The sequence below is a fragment of the Spodoptera frugiperda genome, chromosome 12, assembly GCF_023101765.2.
Source record: "Spodoptera frugiperda isolate SF20-4 chromosome 12, AGI-APGP_CSIRO_Sfru_2.0, whole genome shotgun sequence".
NCBI classification, from domain to species: Eukaryota; Metazoa; Arthropoda; class Insecta; order Lepidoptera; family Noctuidae; genus Spodoptera; species Spodoptera frugiperda.
The window spans coordinates 11,817,756-11,842,732 of NC_064223.1; the positions used below are offsets into that span (position 1 = coordinate 11,817,756).

At 37.8% G+C, this 24,977-nt stretch overlaps 1 protein-coding gene across 1 annotated transcript; it reads left to right on the top strand.

Moving 5' to 3' along the window:
- The first annotated feature begins 121 nt into the window (after nt 1-121).
- Nucleotides 122-24,857, top strand: LOC118263023 (adenylyl cyclase 78C). The gene is made up of 29 exons (XM_050697277.1): nt 122-496; nt 3,808-3,889; nt 6,661-6,721; nt 7,406-7,479; nt 7,766-7,858; nt 7,936-7,975; nt 8,817-8,966; nt 9,419-9,633; nt 10,053-10,245; nt 10,651-10,800; nt 11,539-11,618; nt 12,293-12,457; nt 12,902-13,035; nt 13,474-13,653; nt 13,842-13,938; nt 15,162-15,227; nt 15,626-15,834; nt 16,698-16,886; nt 17,321-17,436; nt 18,697-18,868; nt 19,314-19,548; nt 20,152-20,272; nt 20,513-20,619; nt 21,175-21,283; nt 21,678-21,823; nt 22,570-22,807; nt 23,117-23,219; nt 23,440-23,594; nt 24,305-24,857. The coding sequence occupies exons 1-29, from the start codon at nt 492-494 to the stop codon at nt 24,460-24,462; spliced, it is 3,843 nt and encodes a 1,280-aa protein (XP_050553234.1). The 5' UTR covers nt 122-491; the 3' UTR covers nt 24,463-24,857.
- Nucleotides 24,858-24,977: the final 120 nt, after the last annotated feature.

The following is a 24,977-nucleotide window of genomic DNA, read 5'->3' on the forward strand; positions in this document are numbered from 1 at the left end:
ATAACAATGATAGTATGCCATTTATATAATTTTATTGTATAATTACTCATGGATATGTTGGAATTATTATTACAGTTTTGAGGTAAAGTTCAGTGCAGTCTCGTCCACCAGACGGGATGAACGAGTTAGTGAAACCGCGTTTTAATTCGTTATAAATAAATGTAATATAGAATATATAAATAGTATAATAGAAGTGTAATGTTTATTGTAATATATATATACAACTTTGCCTGCGTCGACATATGTATACTGGAGCTGATATATTTAGAAATAAAAATTTAGTTTGTGCTAACCAAAACTATAATAATTGTACCAGATTTCATCAGAAACCGTGCAGCGATTTCAGAGTGATTGATAAATAAATATGCATTCGCTTTCGTAATATAAAGATTTAAATGAATTTTGTATTATTATAAGTATGTGGTAAAATATAGAATTTTCTACCATCTCTTGGGACATTCCGTTGCAGTGATTAAGAAGTTTCAGTGAGAATGAAGTGAGTATTATAATATACCTTAACAAGCATTAACAGTCCATAGTGAATATAAATGTGTTTTCCCACCAGAGATGTGCTATATAGCTATGCTACAAATATGTAACTATGCTGTGAAACTATATGACCGTTTTTACTGGTACTAAACTATGTAGCTGTGTGAGTAAAATGTGCTTTGAACTTGCGCCACCGCAAAGTAGCTGTGCAAGGAAGATGCGCAGCTCGAATATGCTATGTGTCAATAATAGAGAAGCCATCCATAGCATACATTCATAGCACGCATCCATAGCACGAATCCATATCAGGCATCCATAGCATGCATCTTTCCATACAAAAAATCGTAATAGCTACCAATGAATATGATTAGTGGAAGCCAAACGCGTCCAGAGCAACGTCCTATAGCACATCTCTGGTGGAAAAGCACCCTACACCTCTTTATATCAGAGAGTTTGCCAAAATCTTAGCGCTTGACAGTTGAAGATCGTATTTTATAATATTTAGATTCATCATAAACGGTATTTAGTAGTACTAATTATAAGATAGAATAATATATTTTATAATGATTTCTAATAGGATAATGTTATATTATGTAGTATTAAATGCTAAATACAATAGGGTAGATTATTAGTTTAAATCATTAGACACGTAATTTATTTTCTTACGGAAATAAATACTTTCGAAGATATATCTATTTGAAATATCGCGTGATGTCACTTATACGTAGAAGTGACGTATTTTCTCCCACTTCTAAACTTTGATTCGTTTTATCTTTGTTTAAATATGTGTCTTATATTTTTCCATTATCTAACTAACGGAGTAATTAGATTTTAAATTTTCATACCCTTCATCATTCCCTTCAAAAATAGTCATTTTAGTCACAAAGAAAATACAATATATATGTTTTTTTTTTTCTCTTTAAGTAACATATATACATGATATATTAGTTTTCTCTATATATGTATATATAGCATGGCGATTTTAAAATAGCCAACAATGTGATGGTTTAAAATAATGAGGATACTTTGTTATTTAATACATAAATAGTATAATCATATAAATATACATATGTTACATATATTTCCACATTACATAACAAAACATTTATGAATATGTTTTATAGTTATACTAGCGACCCGTTCCTGCTTCGCATGGGTGCAATGGTGATATATTATTCATGTATTATACATAAAAACCTTCCTCGTAAATCACTCTTATACGAATACTCAAACGCTACTCAATTTTAAGTTAAATTTCGTGCTATCGCTGTCACTTTATAAACATTTGGTAGAGACAGAACTAGTTTTGACAGCGTCTTATAATTGAGTAGCGTTTGAGTATTTGGACATCTATCTAGATGTCCGAATAGATATTAAAAACCGCATAAAATCTGTTGCGTATAGTTTTTAAGATTTAAGTATACAAATGGACAGGGAAAGCGACTTTGTTTTATACGATGTAATGATAAAAGTCAATTATTTTATATCTTTATATACTCAACCCATCTACTTGCACAGTTAGGATAGGATTGCACAGTTAGGACTTGCAGGATTTAGCATATATGGTCGTAACCATATAGGCTAAATTCATTCAATAGGTCAAAACCGCGAGTTCTACCTAAAGTATTTTAACACAACTACACATTTGACAGCGACGTTCTTTGGTAAACAATCATGTACCCTTAATATAAGTTTGCTTTACGTTTAAAGTATTACGACAGAGCACTCGGTACTCTAATTGGCTGGTTCAAATAAACCAACCAATCAGACCGCTGAACGCGCTCTCTTTTCTGTTATTTTAAACGTAAAACAAACTCGTATTTATTGTACAAAATTGTACGTATGAATGATTATAATTATAATATTCATTCATTTCGTATAGAATTACTCAACTATCACTTTTAATGGTAATAGGTACCTTTATGTAAAATGTGTTTAACTGAATACTCGAGTCAATTTATTAGTGGAAATAATTAATTTTTGACTCATCATCCATATTAGTACATGGAATTCCTAACATAACTCGTGAAAGGTTAAATTTACCTGTTACATAAATAGGTGTACAGGTAAATGTTATCTTATGTACCTATATACAATAGTATTTATATGGATAATCATATAAATCACTGCCTCGTTGGTAGAGTGATTGTAACAAAAAAATAAAAAAAAAACAGCCGGGCAAGAGTTCTCGGGTTCGATTCCCGGGTCGAGCACAGTAATGTTGGTTTTTATTTTCTCAGAGTCTGGATGCCAAGTATATGGCATATACATGCTCGCCCCCTATTACATGGGGCCTATAATACAAATAGTGCAAAGTGGTTGTACATTGTACAGAGGCATTACGTGCCGTATTCTACTCTGCCTACCCCTTCGGGGATAAAAGACGTAATGATACACATATATAAACCATTTAGGAAAATGAATTATGGTTCTATGTCCTTTGGATCAGGTATAGTTATCGGCTTACTCACGTAACTGTTTGACGAGGAACTCGACTAGTTTAAGCCATGCTAGAGGCTCATATTCATGAGCAGTATTCTGCGACACACGACGCGGCGATTGTCGCGCTGCTACTGGCCTAATAATTAATTTAGTATATCTCACGAAAGTTACAATAAAATGCATAGTTTTATTTGTTTTCAATACTAGGTAAAACATATATTACAATTACTATTATTATTCATACATGTGGAACGTGTGACTACACTTGTTTACCAACTTTCTAGTGGTAATTTCCCGACTAGGTCTTCTTAACCACAATTTGTCCTCCACAACCCAAGAGAAGTGATGAGCTATATCCTTGAGCTTAAACAAGAATTGAGTTTCGCGGGACATACTAAAAATATACTAAAATAATTATTTTACGGTTTTCCCACGTAACCGTACACTTAGTATGAGTTTTCTTTACATTTAAAGAGTCTCGCGGAACATACCAAAAATATACTAAATCACCACCACCCATGGACACCCAACATCAGAGGAATCACAAGTGCGTTGCTCGCCTTATAAAAAGGAATACGCTCTTTTCTTGAATTCGTCGTATTTTTGAACTGTGAGAGAGACTAGAGATTATGGCGACCTCCACTTATAAAGGTGCTCCACTCTGCAACCGTAGACTCTCGCGGATTGTTAATGAACATAACAGTTTAGCGAGATAACTCGACTAGTTTCAAGCCACACCAGGGACTCATGGCTCATAGTAATGATTTATGATCAATTATGTGATATTTAATATAGGCGTGACGTTGTGTGTGTGTGTGTGTGTGTTTGTAGATTTGCTCGAAAATAATGTGATGATTAATGTTTATTTTTTTGTAGGTTGCAGTGTGAACACAATATGGAGGAAGCCACACCATCTGAGATTGGAGATGACAAACACGTGCATCTTTCAAATGGCAATGTAAGTTCAGATTTTGACGCTAATTTCGATATGTTGGTAGGATTATCGGTTCAATAAATTCGTTATTACAAAGATACGATAGGCTAGTTTCCTACTAGCCAAATTCAATATTTTTTCGAAATGTCAAAAACGATATCTTCTATGAAATACTGCGTTATGTTATGGCTTCATTCTAGAAAATTTGCTAGATTATTTTGAAAATCAGTTAGTTTAAAAACTTAAACTAATAAACCATTAGCATACTATCATTTGATTCGGAGCTGCGGTCTACCTAGTGGGTTTACCTTAGCTCCGGCTCGAAAAGCAAGAGTAGGAACGGGGTATTAGTCAGTAAGAGTCTTACACTCCCTCTCACCTCGCCCAAGGTGGGAGAAGTAATTGGATGATTTTCCCCCCTAAAAAAAAGTTATAAGTAGGTTGAAAAATATATTTTATTAAATAAACATGGAAAATATCCCGTCTTAAGTTCTAATGTTAGTGTTAATGACCATGTCAGTTTAAAACCTAAACCATTAACATAATAATTATTTTAACCACCATACTGAGATTTAATAACGTGTATAGGTAACATTATTCTCATTACTATACAAAATTATCCCTGTAGCAACCAAACCAGTTTAGATATAACTAATAATCATTTATACCATTATAAATTTAAAGAGAAGGACGATATAAATATAGAAATTAATTATAAATTACAACTATTCATGGAAATCGAACTTAGTAAACAATTCGCACTAATATTATATATGTGGAAGTTTATTTGTACGTCAATCACGCTGAAACTAATAAACAAATTTTGATAAAATTTAGTTTACCGACAGGGTATGAGTTGACTTGGGTGATAAGATACTTCTTATCTGACGAGAACGCTGCATAGTATTTTAGAATCCCTTGGGGAAAGACATTTTTAGCTTATAGCGTATATCGATGTAGTTAGTCCTAATAACACAAATTGCAAAAGGAACCCCATGTCAATTATTTTTAGATAATTTAAATTATTATATTTAAAAAATTATTTTTAATAAAAATATTCGTTAATAATAATTGACCACAAAACACATTTTATGTAATACCATGTATTTACTTGTGCATGTTTCCCGTTCCTAATGGGGATACCCGAAATTCCTACAAATTCGGGATTTCCCTCAGCTTTACTTACCTATATCCTTCCCCTAGCTAAACAAATAAAATAACAAATAACTTAACTGCCTGCACAGTTGGCGCGATGACCAGGCAACTAGCTGCCTTGCAACGTGTACCGGGTTTGGTTTCCGAACGCAACAACTCTTTGTGTGATCCGCAAATTGTTGTTTTGTGTCATGTGTAAGCGAAATCGTAGGTTTGCAAACGCACCCATGACACAGGACAAAATCTAGTGGGGCCAAAGTTAAAAAAAAACTTAGGTATTTTCACAATTATAATAAAATAGTTGGCCTCTTCTAATAGATTATTGACACTTTATCCTAATGAGTGTTAATTCATGAATAACCGCCGTACTCAGAGTCACTTAATGATCACTCAATCCAATCCTTAGCAATTGTTTTCGAAATAAATTCATTACTAAAGAACAGTTTAGGTAATCATCAGCTGTCTCTGAGTATGGCAGTAAGTATGGTCATGAGTCACATACCTTAATTTATAATTAAATGTCATTCCCGCGAAAATTACGTGAAACCCAACTGTGAATAATGTAAAATAATGCGGTTATTCCTATCTACCTACCTATTATATAATTATAGTGTAATTAACAAAGAAAAACTACAATTTACCACAAATTATATAAAATATTTATTTTACATAGTATTCAGGTTTTGTAAAGTACGAGTATGATTCATAATTACACAGAATAATTTACGCGTCTTTAAAATTGTTGCTTGTACATACATATGTATAATATTGTGAGTTTCATTCTAAATTTATTTTATAGTGTATTTTTTATGGTATAAGCCGGTAAACGAGCAGATGGATCACCTGATGATAAGCAATCGCCGCCGCCCATGGACACCCTAAACACCAGAGCCGCTACAAGTGCGTTGCCGGCCTTTTGGGGGTTAGGAATTTTAAGAGTTCAGGGGAAATCGGTGTTTGGGAAGATTGGAGAGGGAGATAATTCGGCCTACGGTAACCTTACTCACACATCGAAACACAACGCAAGCGTTGTTTGACATCGGTTTTCTGTGAGGCCTCACTCCGGCCAAGCCGGCCCATTCGTGCCGAAGCATGGCTCTCCCACACTTAGATTGGAGAGGGGAGTAATTGGGCCTCTGATAACTTCACTCACGCAACGAAACACAACGCAAGCGTTTTTTTAATTATTTTGAAATGTGATTCGAACCAATTGATAGACAAGTATTGTTTCACGTAATGTTTTGACGAGGAAGTCGACTAGTTCAAGCCATGCTAGACTCATATTCATGAGCAGCATTCCGCGACACACGACGCGGCGATTGTCGCACTGCTCGTCAAAACATGACGTGAGTAAGCCGATAACATAATAATTAATTTAGTATGTCTCACGAAAGTTACAATAAAATCAAATATTGTGTCTTATACTTAACTAGCAACCCGTCCCAGCTTCGCATGGATGCAATGGTGATATGTTATGCATGTATTACACATATAAACCTTCCTCTTAATTGAGTCCATCTATTAAAAAAAAAACAAAATCCGTTCCGTAGTTTTAAAGATTTTAGCATACAAAGGGACATAGGGACAGAGAAAGCGACTTTGTTTTATACTATGTAGTGATGTTTGTTTTAATATTCCAGCATAGCCTGCGATCTAGAAGCTTATCTACATCCAGTGACGTAAACTTAGAAGGCGATGAGTGTAAGTAATAAAGACAATACATACATTTTTAATTAAAAAAATAGGGGCCAAAGGTACGCTTTAGACTCGATGTTGTAGCACGTAGAGTTGCTACGCCGTAGCAATGCTACGTCGTTCAAGACTGTCATTTTATCTTGATCGGGATTGATCATGTTTTTTTACCAAACATAAGGAAATTGAGTAAAACGTAGAAAAAGTTCGAAATCGAGCAGACGTATTACCTGATGGTAAGCAATCGCCGCCGCCCATGGACACTTGAAACACCAGAGGCTTTACAAGTGCGTTACCGGCTTTTTGGGAGTTAGGAATTTAAAGGTTGTTGTTCGGGAATGGGAATGGGGAAGATTGAGAAGGGGGGAATTGGGCCTCCGGTAACCTCACTCACACAACGAAACACAACGCAACTTGCGTTGTTTCAAGTCGGTTTTCTGTGAGGCCGTGGTATTACTCCGGTCGAGCCGGCTCATTCGTGCCGAAGCATGGCTCTCCCACACTTAATTTGATAATATTTCGATTCTAAAAGTCAGGTCAGGAAAGATCCATGTTAATTAGTTAATTACGTATAACTGTAGTATTATAAAAAGTATGATAATGATGAGTTATTGATTTAATTATTAATTTAACTTTTTTATTTTATTTATTTATTTTGACATTAACTTTGATTAATTTTTGTTGATATTTCAGCTCATTCGAATGAGATGCCCGCACCACTTTACTACAAAGGCATTTACTGTCCAACAATCATAAACACTTTTAAGGTGAGATTTATCAATTATATAGTACTTATTTTTCATACAGTAGAGACATTCGGTGATAAGAAAATATAGAATAGCTAACGTAACGTACGTTAAATCTATTTTTTTTAAAGGAAGGATTGTTAAGTTATCTGTAAAATGTCAAATTGTAAGATTTCATAAGATATTTTAAATTCGTTTAAGATGAGAACGAGTCTGAAACTTCATCATTATCAGTCAAAAACCCTCCCTATGTAATCTTTACAAGGTTTTTTTCCCTGTAATTCAACTAATGCCTTTTATTTTTCAGACGCGCAGTATAGAACTTTCCTATCAAAGGTACTCTCGAAAACAGCGACAGAAATCAGTCATTCAAGTCAATCTCGTTGACTTGGCACTAAAAGTAAGTTAACTAATGATTCATTATTTATACTATATTATGACTAACTTTATTAATTATTTTCCATTTCCTACCCACAGGTGGCGCTAATAGGCATCTATACAATAACTGATAGAGACGGTGAGTTTCGAGTTTATAAATTCCAACAGGAAATAATAAATATCGCCATGGTTTATCCACTAGTTTGTATATTTTGACGTCAATTGCATTGATCAAGCATATCGAGCATATCACTTTGAATGTTACGAATTGATAATTACAGAATAGCCTCGCTGATCTGGTACTATAACTTAACAGTTTTTTTTTATAACAACTAAATTATCTCAGCTCACACGGAAAAGGTTTGAGCATTAATCACCACGCTTACTTAATCCAAGTTGGCAATTTCAAACTTAAAATAAGAAATACAATTATAAGCCTAGGTTTCCTCTCGCTGTTTCCTTCACCGCTTGTCAGTGGTGTTTAAATAATCTTAGAAAGTAACTACATATAACTCGGAAAAAGTCACATTGGTACTTGCCATTGGTAAGTTTCGACCCCGCACTCTCATACGTAAGAAGCAGGCGTCTTAAACCTTTGGGCCACCACGACTGGACTGGACTTCAAAATAACACAACCTTTATAATAACAGAATTGAGAGCTGGTTTAACTTCTCGTATATAAGACAACAATAGCATATTGTCTCACGATAAGGGTAAGATAATAGGTCGCGGCATTTAAGCTGAGTACTGGCCTTTTTGCACCTTGAATTTTATGTTTTTTTTTGTCATATTTATTTTTATATTATAAATCAGATATGGCTCAGATGACTAAACAGCTAAATGTCCATGACAGATCGCCGGGTTAAGCGGGATACAAAAAAAAAATGTTTATTTTTTTAAATGGTGCAAATAAACTGTTCTTCTTTCTTTTCTTACACAGATGTATAATATAAATAAAGTACACATATATTATGTTACAGAGGCCTGGCCTAGTATAACACAAGGAACATGGACGGCCATGTTCATGTGTGTCAATTTGCTGGTGTGCTCCATCAGTTTGTGGACAAACTTCGCCAACAACCACCTTCACTGGGCTGCCGCCGCTACATGGATGTTACTTCTCATTCAAGGTATACTCCTTGCTTACATTGACGGCATTTTCAAATGGGAAATCATTATTGCGAGTCTCGCCAATGGAGAATGTTAATATTACGTAAATTAAAAAAATACCTACACATTCTTATATTTAAATAGCTTAAAAACATTATTAAGTGATAACCTACTACTAAGTTATAAGTATTAAAAAATAAAATATATGAGACGTTGTACTATGACGTCACAGTACAACGTTAATTTTGTATGAGAAATTCAAGTCATCAAAACTTTAGACGCTTTTAATTTGGTCAGTTTTGATTGTACGACTAAGTATACAGTTCAATTCGTTATATCGAGGGCTTCATAATTACACACATGTCTAAAAACGTTAACATTCTCCTTTATTCCTCAGATCAAACGATAAATCTTGTGTTTACTATACAAATGCGAGTAGACATGTACCTAAAACTATTTTATATATTTCCAGCTTTATGTAAACAAGGGATCGGCTTCCACGAATCTCAGAACCAAGTTTGGTACATGCTCTTTGTAATATTTGTACCATACGCCATGTTCCCACTGTCTCTGTGCTGGTGCATCACCTTCGGTATGCTGTCCATTGCAGCACAATTCATACGGACCCTACTGGATATCAACAGGCGCTTAAAATCTGAAACTACTGCTGTCAACTGTTTTGGTAATGTAAGTAGACATACCGTATAGGGAAACCTCTTATGACTTAATTTAAACTGCATATTTGTTATCATTTTGGCTGGCGGCATACGTAAAAGTAGGCCCAGTAGATAAGTCAAAAAGTGCATTTTTATTTTTGAGTTAAGTTGAACACTCATCGCAAATACGACATTGTAACAGCCGCGCTGCATGTCCGTAACATTCCTAGGCACCCTATAAAATTATAGCTCTTCTGTAATCAAGGAATAAGGAGCTGTTTACACAGAATTTAATACAAGATTAATATTAATTAATTATTTATTTAATTTCAATATTTTTAATTGTCGGTTTTCAAGTGGCTTCAGCCGTATTTTTAAGATAAAAATAACCTCATGTGTTAATATTACAAATAGTAATTATTACTAATGTTTCTGGTTATTTCTTTTCAGGACTTTAACTGCGCTCTTCGAATGATGGCCAGTAATTTGGCTCTGTACTTGGCAGTGAACCTAGCGGGTTTGTACGCCAAGTCCTTGATGGACTGGGGACAGAGGAAGGTCTTTCTGGAGACACGAAAATCTATGATCGCATACGAGAAGACTAAGAAAGAAAGTGACAGACAACTCAAGCTTTTCCGGAGCGGTTGGTGTTCAGTTATTTTTAGAGGTTAAAGGTCATATTGAGTTGTCTCGCGTGTGACTTTAGCATAGGTTCGATTCAAAGCAAAGAATTACGAAAATTCTGATTGACTGCCTCGTTGGTCGAGTGGTTGCAAGTGCGTCTGCCGGACAAGGGGTCTCGGGTTCGATTCCCAGATCGGGCAAAGTATTACTGGGCTTTTTTCGGTTTTTCGAAAATTTCTCAGTAGTAGCACGGAGTCTGGAATTGTGCCCGGTATATGGCAATAGGCTCACAACCTATTAACTGGGACTTACACAGTGGCCATTACATGCCATAATGTGCACATCTGCCTATCTCTTCGGGGATTAAAGGCGTGACGATATGTATGTATGTGTGTTGTAACTGATTTCTTTTCTCTTTTCGCAGTAATACCAGACTTCATGGCGGAAAAAATAATAAGCATCTGTACTAAAGGTGAGATAGAGTTTGATGAGGAGCAGCTGAGCAAGCTGGTGAGCGTGACGCCCGTCCACCAGGACGTGTCCATACTGTTCGCTGACATCAAGGGATTCACTGGTCAGTCTCCATTTTGCTTTTTTTCTCTTTATTTATTTTTAGGGAATTTTTCACGCACGTTTATGCCAATCCCATTATACTAATACATAATCTGACTAAAATGTAACGTAGCAAACATAAATATTTTAGACTATTTTGCATTTATGATAATAGGTACTAGTCCTCTACTTAGAGACTTGTAAAAAAGGTGATGATATAGCATCACTCCTTTTAATTCCCGAATGGATAGATAGAAGTGCACGTATACAATTTTATACCCACTGTCCACCACTTAAAATAAGTTCCATGTAAGCATGCTTTTCCACCAGAGATGTGCTATGCTACGTTGCCTTGGATGCGTATGTATCCACCAATCATATTCATTGGTACACATAGCATAGCACTGGTGGAAACGGACTCAACTAAGATATTATGTTTTTAATATGAAAAAGATGTGCAATGGTTGTGTTCTATGAATGTGTGATGTGGATGTGTGCTATAGCTTCCCCATTATTAATATATCGTATAGTCGAGCTGCGCATCTTTCTCGCACCGCTATCCGTGGAAACGGTCACATAGTGTCACAGCTTAGCTATAAATATCCTCGCAGCATAGCTACATACCACATCCCTGGTGGAAAAGTACCCCAGTTGAGGTTCAGCCTTCTACCAACCACGAGTGATAATTTCAGACAACGTGCTCTAATTGAAAAAAAAATCGTAAATTATACTAATTGTTTTTTTTTTTGTATTGTTTTAGAACTATCCAGTAAATGCAGTCCAGAAGATTTGGTGGATACGCTGTATGCACTATTCGCTGGCTTTGACAAGTTAGCATCGGTAAGACATTGATCCTTATCGTAAGTTAAACGTTAGACGTGACGTGTAACGACGAATAATCTACGTATGAGTTTGTTATGAAATAGCTATCTTTCTCACTGTCTGTACGCTTCGTCAATGAAAATAATTGCTATCAATTGTTTTCACTGACGATACGATGCATCGTGCGTATTTGTGAACCACTTTATACAGAGTAGGTACAGTCAATGTTTATTTAACTTCTTTATGTTATCAAATTGAATGAACCGGACCGGGGTACGAAATTTCTTCACTATTGTAACCTTTAAACACAACACTACCTCCCGCCGTAAGTGCGGGCCTGCGTACGGTGAGCAAGGGTAGCTCGCCGCCCGACCAGAGCCAGACACGTGCGCGCGGCGCGTCGCGTTCCGCGTGCGCCTCAAAGAGCTATAAGACCACCACAGATGAAGCCCAGTAGGGCTGATGCCTGATCCGGAGCTGCGGACTACTTAGCGGGTTTACCGGAGCTCCGGCTCGACAAGCAGGAGAAGGAACGGGGTGGTTTTTAGTCAGTAAGAGTCTGACACTCCCTCTCGCTTTGCCCTGGCGAGAGAAGTCATTGGATGATTGTAGTCTCCTCAAAAAAAAAATTCCCATTAAAACCGTGGCAGATAATTTTAGATCACCTTACATTATGATAAATATATTCCCAGGAGAACAACTGTCTCCGCATAAAGCTACTGGGTGACTGCTACTACTGTGTGAGTGGAGTGCCGGAGCGGCGTGAGGACCACGCCCAGTGCTGTGTGAACATGGGGCTCAGCATGATACGCGCCATCCGAGAAGTACGGGAGACTATGAAGGATACCATGGAAGGAGTAAGTTATCAACATCTAAGAAAGATTAGAAACACTTTATTCATACGCATTTTAGAAGGAAAGAAAGAAACTATGCTTATTTGGCACAGACAGGAGGCTACAAATATTTTAAGTTATAAAAAAAAAACAAAAGTTAAAACAAGAAATTTAATTATTTGCGCCTCACAGACGGATTTTTTTAAAGAAACAATACGCAATCATGTTTGTAGTAGATTTCAAATCTGCATCTGGATGTTTGCATCGTAGTACTAACTAGCGGGTTTACCAGGGCTCCGGCTCGACAAGCAGGATGGTTTTACCAGGGTGGTTTTTAGTCAGTCATTGTATGATATCCTCCCTTAAAAAAAGAGGTGTTATAAATGCGGTGCCGAGGTTTTGGGGGGACGAGGTTAACCCCCTTTCAGCAAACTCACTCGTATTTGACTATTGTTTTATCTTTACAAGGAACTGGACATGCGCATCGGGATCCACAGCGGTAAAGTGCTTTGTGGAGTATTGGGCCTTATAAAGTGGCAGTTTGACTTGTGGTCCCGTGACGTCACCCTCGCGCAACACATGGAGAGTGGAGGATTGCCTGGGTAAATATTGCTTACCTTCACCATCCAGCACTGTGAGCTATTTCGAGTTTCCATGAAGAAGAAGTAAACCTTCATCAAATATTTAAAATAACGACAAATGACAACATGTCATTTTTAACCTGTGAAGACAATCACTTTGATCATTTTATCTGATCAACTAACTCGTCAAAGCAAATATAAAACATGTCTGTCTGACGCATGTTGGTCAGTCCTCTAGTGAAGCTATTTGCTCGTTCCAAATTGTAGATTTCTATGGAGAAGAACGAGCAAGAGACTTCATAGGTTACTCTTTTTCAAGAATGAGCATCAACTTCACTAATAGACTGATGAACAGATGATTCCATTTTTAACCTTAATAATTTCTTCAGTACAGTCAAATGTACCTTTTAAAGGTTCAATATAATCATTATTTTTGACTGTTCAATGTAAATGTTCCAGACGCGTGCACATTTCAGCGGCTACTCTGGAATGCCTAAACGGAGCATTCGAGGTGGAACCAGGATACGGTGGAACTCGAGACGCCTACCTGAAGGAACACCATCCGAACACCTACTTCATCAAGGTTCCGGAACCAGATCCAGAACCTATACAATACCCGAAAATTACACATAGAAACAGGTAACAACTAACTTTTATAATGGACTAACTCTTACCAGTGGCTTCGATCCGATTATATTATTTCAGACTACAATCTATATGCGTTATATTTCCATTTTGGTATTTTTTGCGTGGGGTTTAATAATATGCTTACACGCCTTCACATTTGTAATATTAATATAATAGGATGATATATCTTCTTTCTCCAGTCTGCCGCCTACCTCACAGTTATCTTGGGAACTGCCTCCGGGCCGCCGACCCAGCAGCCTCGCAGAGGAATGGACTCCGAAGTTGCCCTTCGAAGATGTAATGTTATTTATTATATTCTTTTCATACATACTGTATAAAAAATGCACGACGTCATATCTTTTGGCATACCAGAAGTCACAGAAGACTACATCATTTTTTTTTTTTTTTTACATTTAATGTGTCGACGTTTGGCCGCTATCTCACCTGATGGTAAGTGATGATGCGGCCTACGGTGGAGCACGCCTGCCCATAAGCAACCTATTCACTCGGGCCTTGAAGACACCCAAGTTATACCCATCAGGAAACACAGACTCCGGCAAGGAGTTCCACTCCCTAGCAGTTCGCACAAGGAAGCTTGAAGCGAAGCGCTTCGTGCGAGTGGGTGGGATATCTACCATGAAGCGGTGACGCCTCGCCGATTGTCTTGTGGTTCGATGATGAAAAGGACTAGGGGGAATCAAGTTGTGCAATTCCCCCGCACACTCTCCGAAATGTACCCGGTAAAAAACGGAAAGGCTTGCGACCTTGCGCCTGTGTTCAAGGCTTTGAAGCCGGGCCTCCACAAGCGCATCATCGTTGATGAGCTTCTTGGCACGCCTTTCAATGTGTTCGAGCGCATCCAGCTGGTATTTGGCCGAGCCGTCCCAAAGGTGAGAACAGTATTCCATACATGACCGAACCTGCGCTTGGTACAGGCTCAGCAGTTGTTTCGGTGTGAAGTACCGTCTCACCTTCGAGAGGATACCCAACTTCCTACCAGCCAGATGCGCCTTATGACTGCTATATAAGAGCCGAAGTTAAGCGTTGGCGATAGAGTTACGCCCAGAAGCTCAAGATGATCCGCTACCGGAACGGACACATTTCGGAAAGTCGGAGCCAGCGGAAATTGACTCAGTTTGGCAGAGAATAGACACGTCTGGATTTTGGTAGCGTTGAACTTGACCAAGTTGGCGTCTCCCCAATCGGAGACCGCCTTCAAGGACGAGTTCAATCGTTCGACCATGAATTCTCTTAGAGACCGGATCTGTGTTCCGCTAGTCCGCGCATCGGACACATACCTTTCAACAACTGTGCTGTCATCTGCATACCCAAAGATACCGGGCTTAAGCAGGTCGTTGATGTGCAGCAAAAAGAGCGTTGCTGAAAGTACTGACCCCTGAGGGACTCCGGCGTTGATGCCAAATTCAATCATAATGTGCTTCTGTTGAAAATCAAGGATAGGCCTGTTTCTCCCCATAATATGTCAGTTTTACAGGGTGTTTTTTTTTCCTTTTTTGCAGTGTTATGATGCTAATACAAGCTACGAAGACCTCGCCCAAGACGTGCCGCCTATATCAGATGTTGAGGTAAAATGTATTGGTTTACACACCTACACCGTTGATTATCCCGCTAATCTATAAATTGTTAGATCTAATGTCTTCTACGTTTCTATTAAAACAATTAACTTGTCCAATCCGAAACCTAATTTTCAATCATATCATGAGCTCTTGATAATTCACTGAATAGGGGGTCCGTAGCTGCGGACAAAGTAAAATGTTACCGGGGCTCCGGCTCCGGCACCTTTCTTTATTAAAAGAGTAACGATGGAGTTTCTTGCTAGTTTGAAACGAGCATCTAGCTTCATTGACAGACTGACTGCCTGACAAAACAATTTTACGTTTCAAAAGTGCCTAATTTAGGATTAATTGAAATAAATGCTTTGACTTTGACTTTTCAATCGTATTACATTTTCAATATTCTACAGGAAAGTGACATAATAAATCACTTGTTTGAAAGCAACCCCATGCAACGCATGCGTTTGCAATTTATGTACGGGTGGTCTTTGCGGTTCAACCGGCCTACCATCGAGGCTCAGTTCGGAAGACTGGACGAGGAGACCTTCAAGTCCAACATCATGTGCTGTTTCGTACTCTGGCTCTTCGTTGTAGCTGTACAGATTCTTGTTTACTATAAGTAAGTATAAGTGAGTCACTGTGTACCTATAAAATAGTGTATGTAGCTTTATACTATGTAGTGAAGTACAGTATAGGTATATTGTACTTCACTACATAGTATAAAACGAAGTCGCTTTCTATGTCCCTTTATACGTTTAAATCTTTAAAACTACGTAACGGATTTGATGCGGTTTTTTTTTATAGATAGAGTGATTCAAGAGGAAGGTTTATATATATATAATACATGCATAATATATCACCATTGCACCCATGCGAAGCTGGGGCGTGTCGCTAGTATACAATTATAAGTTTGTCCTTTTTGTGTTTATGTGATGTACAATAAAATATATAATAATTAATAAGTAAATAGGCGTAAGTAAGTATACTTAAGTAAGTTTTTTATGGGTATAAACCGATAAACGAGTAGATGGATGATGGTAAGCAATCGGCGCCGCCCATGGACTCCTGCAACACTAGAGGCGTTATTAGTGCATTGCCAGCTTTTTATGGGTTAGTGAGGGTTGTTGGTTTTCGGGGATTGGGGAGATTGGAGAGAGGGGTATTGGGCCTCTACGGAAACCTCACTCATACAACGAAACACAACGGATTTGAGAGGAGCCTTCTCCAATTGGGTCAGGCGAAATTTCTAGAAGTATAAAAAACTAGCACTTTTTCACACTAAAGAGCCAATGTTGATGACGAATCCAATTTAAGTAGCAATCATTTAGATTTTTCCCTTTTAACTGCGCACTTATTATCTTTTAAATGACTAATACTAACTGGATTTTGTGTTACAAGTAATATTAAAATAAAAATCATTAATTATCCCAGCGGCCTAATGTGACTTACGAAAAGAATAAAAATAATTATCCTTGTTTACAGCTGTCCAACTCTCATAGTGGTGTTGGCGGTGATGACGGTCCCCCTAACGCTCTCCTTTGCTCTGGTGATGCTTGAGGAGTTCACCTGCGTGCCCATGGTGCTGTACCGGCTCTCCGTACATTTCAACAAGATGCGCACCTTCAAGATTGTTCACATCTGCTGTTTTATCACTGTTATGACTATAACCAGGTATTTCAAATCTAATGTCTTTGAAACTCGAAAAAGTAGGCAGATATTTTTATAATAACTACCGTGAGACATACTAAATTAACTAAAAAAAATCACGGTTTATCCACGTACATTAATGGAGAAAAGCTCCAAAGCTGCTCATTATGAAGAGTCCCTCTGTGACTCGAAATTAGTAGAGCTTTTCTCCATTAATGTACGGTACGTGAGTAAACCGTGATTTTTTAGTTAAGGTAGGCAGGTGCACATTTGCAGGTTCTGTACTATTCACACAGATTTTCATTCGGAATTATTCCTTTTTTCTATAGAAAATTTTAATATTAAGAGTATAAAACGGTTTGTTTTGAAGTGATTTTGAGTTTTACTAAGGAATAGTTTAAGTAATCATCAAATGTTTCTGAGTGTGGCAGTAACATGTAGTTTTATTTTCCTTACAGTACGGTGAAACTGTACACATGCCCATTGCTGTACCTCCCCGAGCATCAAGACACGAACATTGCAATGAATGTAACCTGTGCACCAGACAATCAAACAAATACAGTCAAAGATCCAGGTTAGTACCATAACTTTACTTTTTACAATACAACCCTTAAATTCCTAACCCCCTAAAAGGCCGGTAACGCACTTGTAACTTGTTGTGTTTCGGGTATTCATGGGCGGCGGCGGTTTCCTACCTTCAGGTGATCTGTCTGCTCGTTAACCAGCTTATACCATTAAAGAAAAAAAGGTAATTTAAAAAACTAAAAAACCCGACTGCGTTTCTTTGTAACATGAAAATGAAAAAACCCTAAAACAAGAATACAAGAAAAATTTAAGCAGTCGGGACCCATTCTAAATATTATGAAGACTTAGTGAGGGCATATAGGTACGGTTGGCTTTCTAGAATGGGTCCCGACTGCTTCAATTTTTCTTGTATTCTTGTTTTAGGGTTTTTTCATTTTTATGTTACAAAAAATCGCAGTCGGGTTTTTTAGTTTTTTAAATTACCTTTTTTATTTTATTTTCTTTTAGTTTTATTATTTATTATATTTTGATATATCTAGTGTCACTCTCACAGTAAATACGAATCAAACGACCCCTATCAAGCTGAAATCCATCGAGTCGTTCAGGCTAGAGAGTGGGCAATATTCGAATTTGGCGCCAAAAATCCGCCATTTTGTTTTTTTAAACATTTTGATATATCCAGTGTCACTCTCACAGTAAATACGAATCCAACGACACCTCTCAAGTCAAAATCCATCAAGCCGTTTAGGCTGTAGAGCGTGCCAAACAATTATACATACATACATACATACATACTCTCGAAAAACATAACCCTCCTTCTGGCGCAGTCGGGTAAAAAAAACTTCGATCATATATAAAAACAACAAAGTGTGTTAAGACAAGAGACCGCACGGTTGGTGCAGTAGCTGAGGAACTGCCTGCGGTACAACATGGGTTTGATCCGAGCACAGAAGAATTTCCGTATCATCCACAACTTATTGTCATGTATTAAATAGTCGTATAAACACGATACAGAACTCACTCCTTGTCCAGTAATTTGGTTTTAAATTTTCGTTACAAATAGTAATTTCTTACTATCTTTAGAAATTTTCGATTCATTATCTACGCTTAAATAGGACAGGAAATACCAAACAAGGCTACATAGGACTTTTATAAATATCTATAGCTTATGACGTGCTCCATCGTAGGCCGCATCATCATTTACCATCAGGCGAGAAAGCGGCCAAACATAGACCCATCAAAAGTAAAAAAAATCTAAATGCAATGTAAGTTAATGATTTGAATTGACTTAATGTTACATTTTTGCTAGTCGAGTGTTACCGGCCGGAGTACGTGGTGTTCACGTGGGTGCTGTGTCTGGTGGCGCTGACCTCGGTGCTGAAGCTGTACTTCATCATCAAGACCATCCTAGCCATCGTCAACGTGGTCATGTACTGCATCATACTGGTCGGCTACTACAAATATTATCAGACTAGGAATGCGTGAGTATTAAAGTTAATTAATTGTATTTGGTTCTATTATAGTAATTTTGTTTTTTGGTTCTATCGAATGGAACACATTCTATGAACCAAAGGCAAAAGCACATAGGCCAGGTTTGAATTTATTATGTCAACCTCACGCCTTATATATCCGAAGGGATAGGCAGAGGTGCACATTACGGCACGTAATGCCCCTATACAATGTATACCCACTTTTCACCATTTGTGTTTATAAGTCCCATTTAATAGGAGGTAAGCCTATTGCCATTATACTGGGCACAATTCCAGACTCCGTGCAACTACCGAGAAATGTTCGAAAGACCGAAAAAAGCCCAGTAATACTTTAGCCGACCCGAACCGGAGACCTTATTCGGCAGTCAAACTTGCGACCACTCGACCAACGAGGCAGTCAGCAGCAATTTATTATCTATCCCTTCACATCTTCCAGGTTGCTCCCTGCACAGATGCTGGTCCTGATGGTAGGTTTCCTGATTGTGGTGGTGATACACGCTCGGCTGCTGGAAGTGATCTCGCGACTAGACTTCCTCTGGAAACTGCAAGCTAAGACTGATCTCGACGAGGTGAAGTGGACACAACGGTCTAACAAGAATTTGCTAAAGTACATCCTGCCCGACCATGCAGTGAAACATTTCCTTAGTAAAGATTGGCAACAAAATCCGGACGTAAGTTTAAGTTTGATATATTTTAATAGAGAACAATCACTACATTATGGATTTTGATTCGGTTTTTTTAGTAGATAGAGTCATTCAAGAGGAAGCTTTTTATAATAATACATGCATAATGCACGCATGCGAAGCTGGGGCGTGTCGCTAGTAAACAATTAAGCACATATTAAAATGAATAGAGGGTGCACTTTATTCGCCATTTTACGACGATGATGCTAATGGTATGTTGGACAATACACCTCATGCAATCCCAGACTCTTTAGTACGAAAGTTCAAGTGTGGAAGAGCCATGCTTCGGCACGAATGGGCCGGCTCGACCGGAGTGGTACAACAGCCTCACAGAGAACTGACGTGAAACAACGGTATGTTACTTTATATGAGTGAGGTTACTGGAAGCCCAATTACCCGCCTTTCCAATCCCCGATTCCTCAACAACCTTTAAATTACTAACCCCCAAAAGGCCAGCAACACACTTGCAACACCTTTGGTTTTTTAAGTGTCCTTGAGATGCGGCGATTGCTTTCCATCAGGTAATCCGTGACCTTGTTTACCAGTTTATACCATAAAATTAAATGTAACGTTTTCTATAATTTCTTTCAGAAACTATACTCACATATGCACCCGGAGGTGGGTGTGATGTTCGCGAGCATTGCCAACTTCGACGAATTTTATTCAGACAAAAATGCCTTGAAATGCATGCGAATACTTAACGAAATTATATGTATGTATATCGTATAATATCTTACATCCATACATTACTAGCATTAATTAATTGATTCTAATTCAGAGAATAATTAAAATGACAGTTCTTTAGCGTTAACAAAATCTACAATAATTCTTTAATGGCAAGCATCCACTGATCCGCATCGTACGGACCGCATCATCGGCAATGCCTACATGCGATGCGTACGATGCGGGTCTATGGACGCTTACCTTAAAGAGGCTTTTTTAAACTTTACAGTTGTTTTCGACAAATTAAAACTCCAAAATCGATACAAGTGCGTAGAAAAAATAAAGACTGTAGGCGCAATTTACATGGCTGCTTCAGGGCTCCAAACTGACCCAAAGGTAAGGATCCATTTACCTCTTTTACCTCCATTTATATCTTTACTTAACCGTTCATTAGCGTCACTTATGCAAAGAAAATTGGCCGTGTCTGTTATATTGGTGTGCTGATACATATTTTTTTAATGGTAATTTTAAGACGCTCTCAAAACTAGTTCTGTCCCTATCAATTATTTATAAAATGACAGAGATAGCACGATATTTAAGTACAACTTAAAATTGAGTAGCATTTCAGTATTCGGGCGTAGGAGTTTCTCCTGTGTCGTGAGTGCGTTTACAAACGTAAAAGTTTACATACACATGACACCCAGACCCGGAACAACAATTTAGGGATCACACAAAGAGTTGTTCGATGCGAGAATGGAGCCCGCGACACGTTGCCGATTTTTAGTCAGTAAGAGTCTGACACTCCCTATCGTCTTGCCCTGGATCACACAAAAAGTTGTTCGGTACGGGAATGGAGCTCTCGACACTTTGCCAGCCAACCAGTTGCCTAATCACCGCGCCAACCGTGCAGTCAACTATAAAGATGCTTAATATTTTTTTCTTTTTTGCTAGAAAGGAGAGAATCAAGGACATGAACACTTGTACACACTTGTGGACTTTGCTCTCGCGCTCAAGGAGACTGTCAAGAGTATCAGCTATTACGAATTCCGACTACGGATTGGTAAGTCCATTTATAATGATCCTAAGAAAAAATGCTACATCAAGCTCATGCTCACAAAATACTCTAAATATTGCTATAGCACACATTACTTATTACGTCTACCATCCAGAAGAATCATTCAATACAGTCCAATGAAATCTTGAAATACAATATTTCTATTTAAATTAAATACAGGGCTTTAACAAGTATATTATTAGGTCTAATTCAGCTTATCCGGAGCTGGGGACTACCTAGCGGGTTACCGGAGCTCCGGCTTCAAAAGCAGAAGTAGGACCGGGAACGTTTTTAGTCAGTAAGAGTGTGACACTCCTTCTCGCCTTGTTCAAGGCGGCAGAAGCCAAAGGATGATTTCCCCTCCTTAAAAAAAGGTCAAAACGATCTTCGTATGTTGCAGGAATAAGCTACGGTCCCCTTGTGGGTGCAGTGATTGGTGCAACCAAACCGGTGTACGACATCTGGGGCAACACCGTCAACGAGGCTTCAAGGATGGAGAGTACTGGGGAGATTGACAAGATACAAGTTACTAAGGACACTAAAGAGGTGGGTAGACACCAATGTTAAATAAATAAAAAACCTAAATCGATTTTGTTTTTTAATATCGAACCTTAATAGAAATTGATTAGAGTTCATTATCGAACGTGTTATCATGTAATATATAACATTTTATGGATTAGTACGACTATATTTGTATGTATGAAGCAAATAGGTTCCCTGTGGACCTATGGAAGCCATGTATCACCAAGCGCAGAGTAAAGAGAACCACCTAAAAGGTCGAAGGACGACCTTATAAAGTTTTGTTTAAACGATCTAGGAATCTTTGGGGAGACCCATGTTTTACATAGAACGTCTTGTGTCTGATATAAACATAATGATGATGAAAACTACTATGTTACGCTTGACATCGATAAATTCTCCAATCAACTCACGGTTTAGCAAAAAATTTCTGCGGTTAGTCAACCGATTTTTTTTGATGATTACTTTCGAGCACATATAAAGTAAAATATTCTTTCACATTTACAATATCATTATATCGTCACGCCTTTTTATCTTCGAAGGGCTAGGCAGAGGTGCACATTATGGCACGTAATGCCACTGTACATTGTACACCCACTTTTCACAATTCATATTGTAAGTCCCATGTAGAAGTAGAGAAGAGAATAGGTGGTGAGCCTATTGCCATATACCGGGCACATTTCCAGACTCCATGCGACTACTGAGAATTTTTCGAAAAAGCCTTATTTTAACCTCTCACATTTTACAAATACCTACCTAATTTTGTCCCAAAGATATTGAGCGGATACTACGTGCTTGAGAGTTGCGGCATGAAGTCTGTGAAGGGCAAAGGGATGATGGAGACCTGGTTTGTGGTGAAGAAGACTAGAGAGAAGTATGAAGACGAGATGAATGCATTGAATCTGGACCAGAAACCGACCACCCCGCCTCGGTCCCTCGCCGCACTTGTGTACTCCATACTGCAATCACGAAGACGCATCAATACACATCCACTTGATGCATCTTCTATGCGTGAGTATCATTATCATCTTAATTATATTTGTCAAACATTTTGTTTTTTTATTATTTTGTCTTCTCATTCTTTCATATAGTTCATGAGGACCAATCCTTAATTGTAAGCTATTAAACAGTTTACAATACCTTGGCTAAATAATAATACACATGATCTAATAAACTATAGGCTATCTAATAAACGTCGTCTTGCTCTTGCCTTAGCCCTTATTAACATAATATCTAGTTCTTATTAATATGTATAATGTATAAAATTAAATATTATTATCATAGAGAACCTATATTCATATATAACATGTAATTTTACAGCTAAAAAGAGTGAAGGTGTCCGTAAAAACCGCGCGGTGACGGCGCCGTGTAGCTCGAACCAAATCGGCAACTTGTGGCGGCCAAGACCGCGGACTGCAAAAACGTAAGTTTGTGTATTTTTTGCCAAAATAGTACAACATTTTAATAGTAGAATAGTACATTATTTTAAGGAATATTTTGTAATAGTTTCTACTTTAAGTTGCATTGGCAATTTAATATTATTGAAAAAAATATTTGTTAACAAAAATATAACGATGCGAAATAAACACAATGCCTTCTTCGATTCGCTTATGGAAAAATATGATAAACTGTTGCTATTGCAGGTTCAGCAATGAACTGGAACTCGATAATGGAACGCGCTTACGGAGACAGAGACCAGCGAACCCTCGGATATCAATCCACCCTGTGGCCCCATCAAGCAGTTCCACCAACGCGCCTGATGGAGATAGACAGTCTACGTGCATGACACCCGTTGAAGGTAACTGAGAAAATTTCATACATTTCTTTCTTTCTTTATATGGAACACACCGTAAACGAGCAGACGTATCAGCTGATGGTAAGCAATCGCCGCCGCACATGGTCACTTGAAACACCAGAGGCGTTGCCGGCCTTGTGGACGTAAAGAATTAAAGGGTTGTTAGGAAATCGGGGATCGTCGGTTTTCGGTGATAACTGTAAACGACGATTCGTCTGCTCATAGGTATCACCCCGGTCGATCCGGCCCATTCGTGCCGAAGCATGGCTCTCCCACACTTAAAAGATGACATTTCCTATTTCCAATCTAATCTTATCTTAATATTTTCAACGTCTGATATACTGCCATTAAGGCTCACCTTCCCCCAACTGTGGCTTTGGACTACCTCACGGCTACCACGGTTCTATCGTGAAACAGGAGCAGGCATGGGGTAGTTTTTAGTCAATGAGAATCACTCTCGCTCTAGCCTCACCTAATACGGTAGAAGCGATGATTTAATATCCCTCAAAGAAAACAAATGCAGCGTACCTTTACGGGTTTACCGGGGCTCCGACTAGGAAAGCAGGAGAAGGAACGGGGTGGTTTTCAGTCAGTAAGAGTCTGACACTCCCTCCCGCCTCACCCAGGGCGGAAGAAGTCATTGGATGATTTACTCCCAGGAAAAAAGCGTACCTTTTCACATAATATGATATACTTTTATTACCTTTTTACAGAAGTAACTCGCCGAAGTTTAAGGACCCAGAGTAGCTTCGATGGGTCAATCGGATCAGCGCGTATGAGGTCCATTACCAACGCTTTCCTCTTCAAGAACCGAGTGAAAAACATCAAGAGTGACAAAGTTAAATTATGTATCGAAGAAAGTGGAGATTAAGATGTCTATACTTATATTGTAAAGTTGAAGAGTTTGTTTGTTTGTCTGTTAGAACGCTCTAATCCTCTGAGCTGCTCGTTTGAATTGAATTTTTAGTTTAATAAGGTTTCTGACCGTATTATTAATTAGTAATTTACCTTTTTATATTAGTCATAGAATTAATAGCACTTTCATTTTTGATCTCGCACTATTTTTATTCTTTAAAATATATTGAGTAAGTAAATAATAAGTTTGTATAGCTAAAGAGCGTTTTAAAAATATTTTAAAAGATTTATTTTTAATAAATATAAAACACTCTGTAGCTGATATTAGTTCATTAGTATTATATAACATATGTAATTAAAAATCTGTACTACGTATTTATAAGCAAAGCCTAAATAAAAAACTGAAATCGATCTTGTTTTTCAATTTCGAACCTAAATAGAAACAAATTAGAGTACATAATCGAACGTGATATCGTGTAATAATAACATTTTATGGATTGTTAATTAATATCCGTTGCAAATAAGTCACAA

Coding starts and splice junctions, on each gene's coding strand:
- LOC118263023 (XM_050697277.1), top strand. Junction 7,859..7,935: donor TCGTTGACTTGGCACTAAAA/GTAAGTTAACTA, acceptor TCCTACCCACAG/GTGGCGCTAATAGGCATCTA. Junction 20,620..21,174: donor GGCTCCAAACTGACCCAAAG/GTAAGGATCCAT, acceptor CTTTTTTGCTAG/AAAGGAGAGAATCAAGGACA.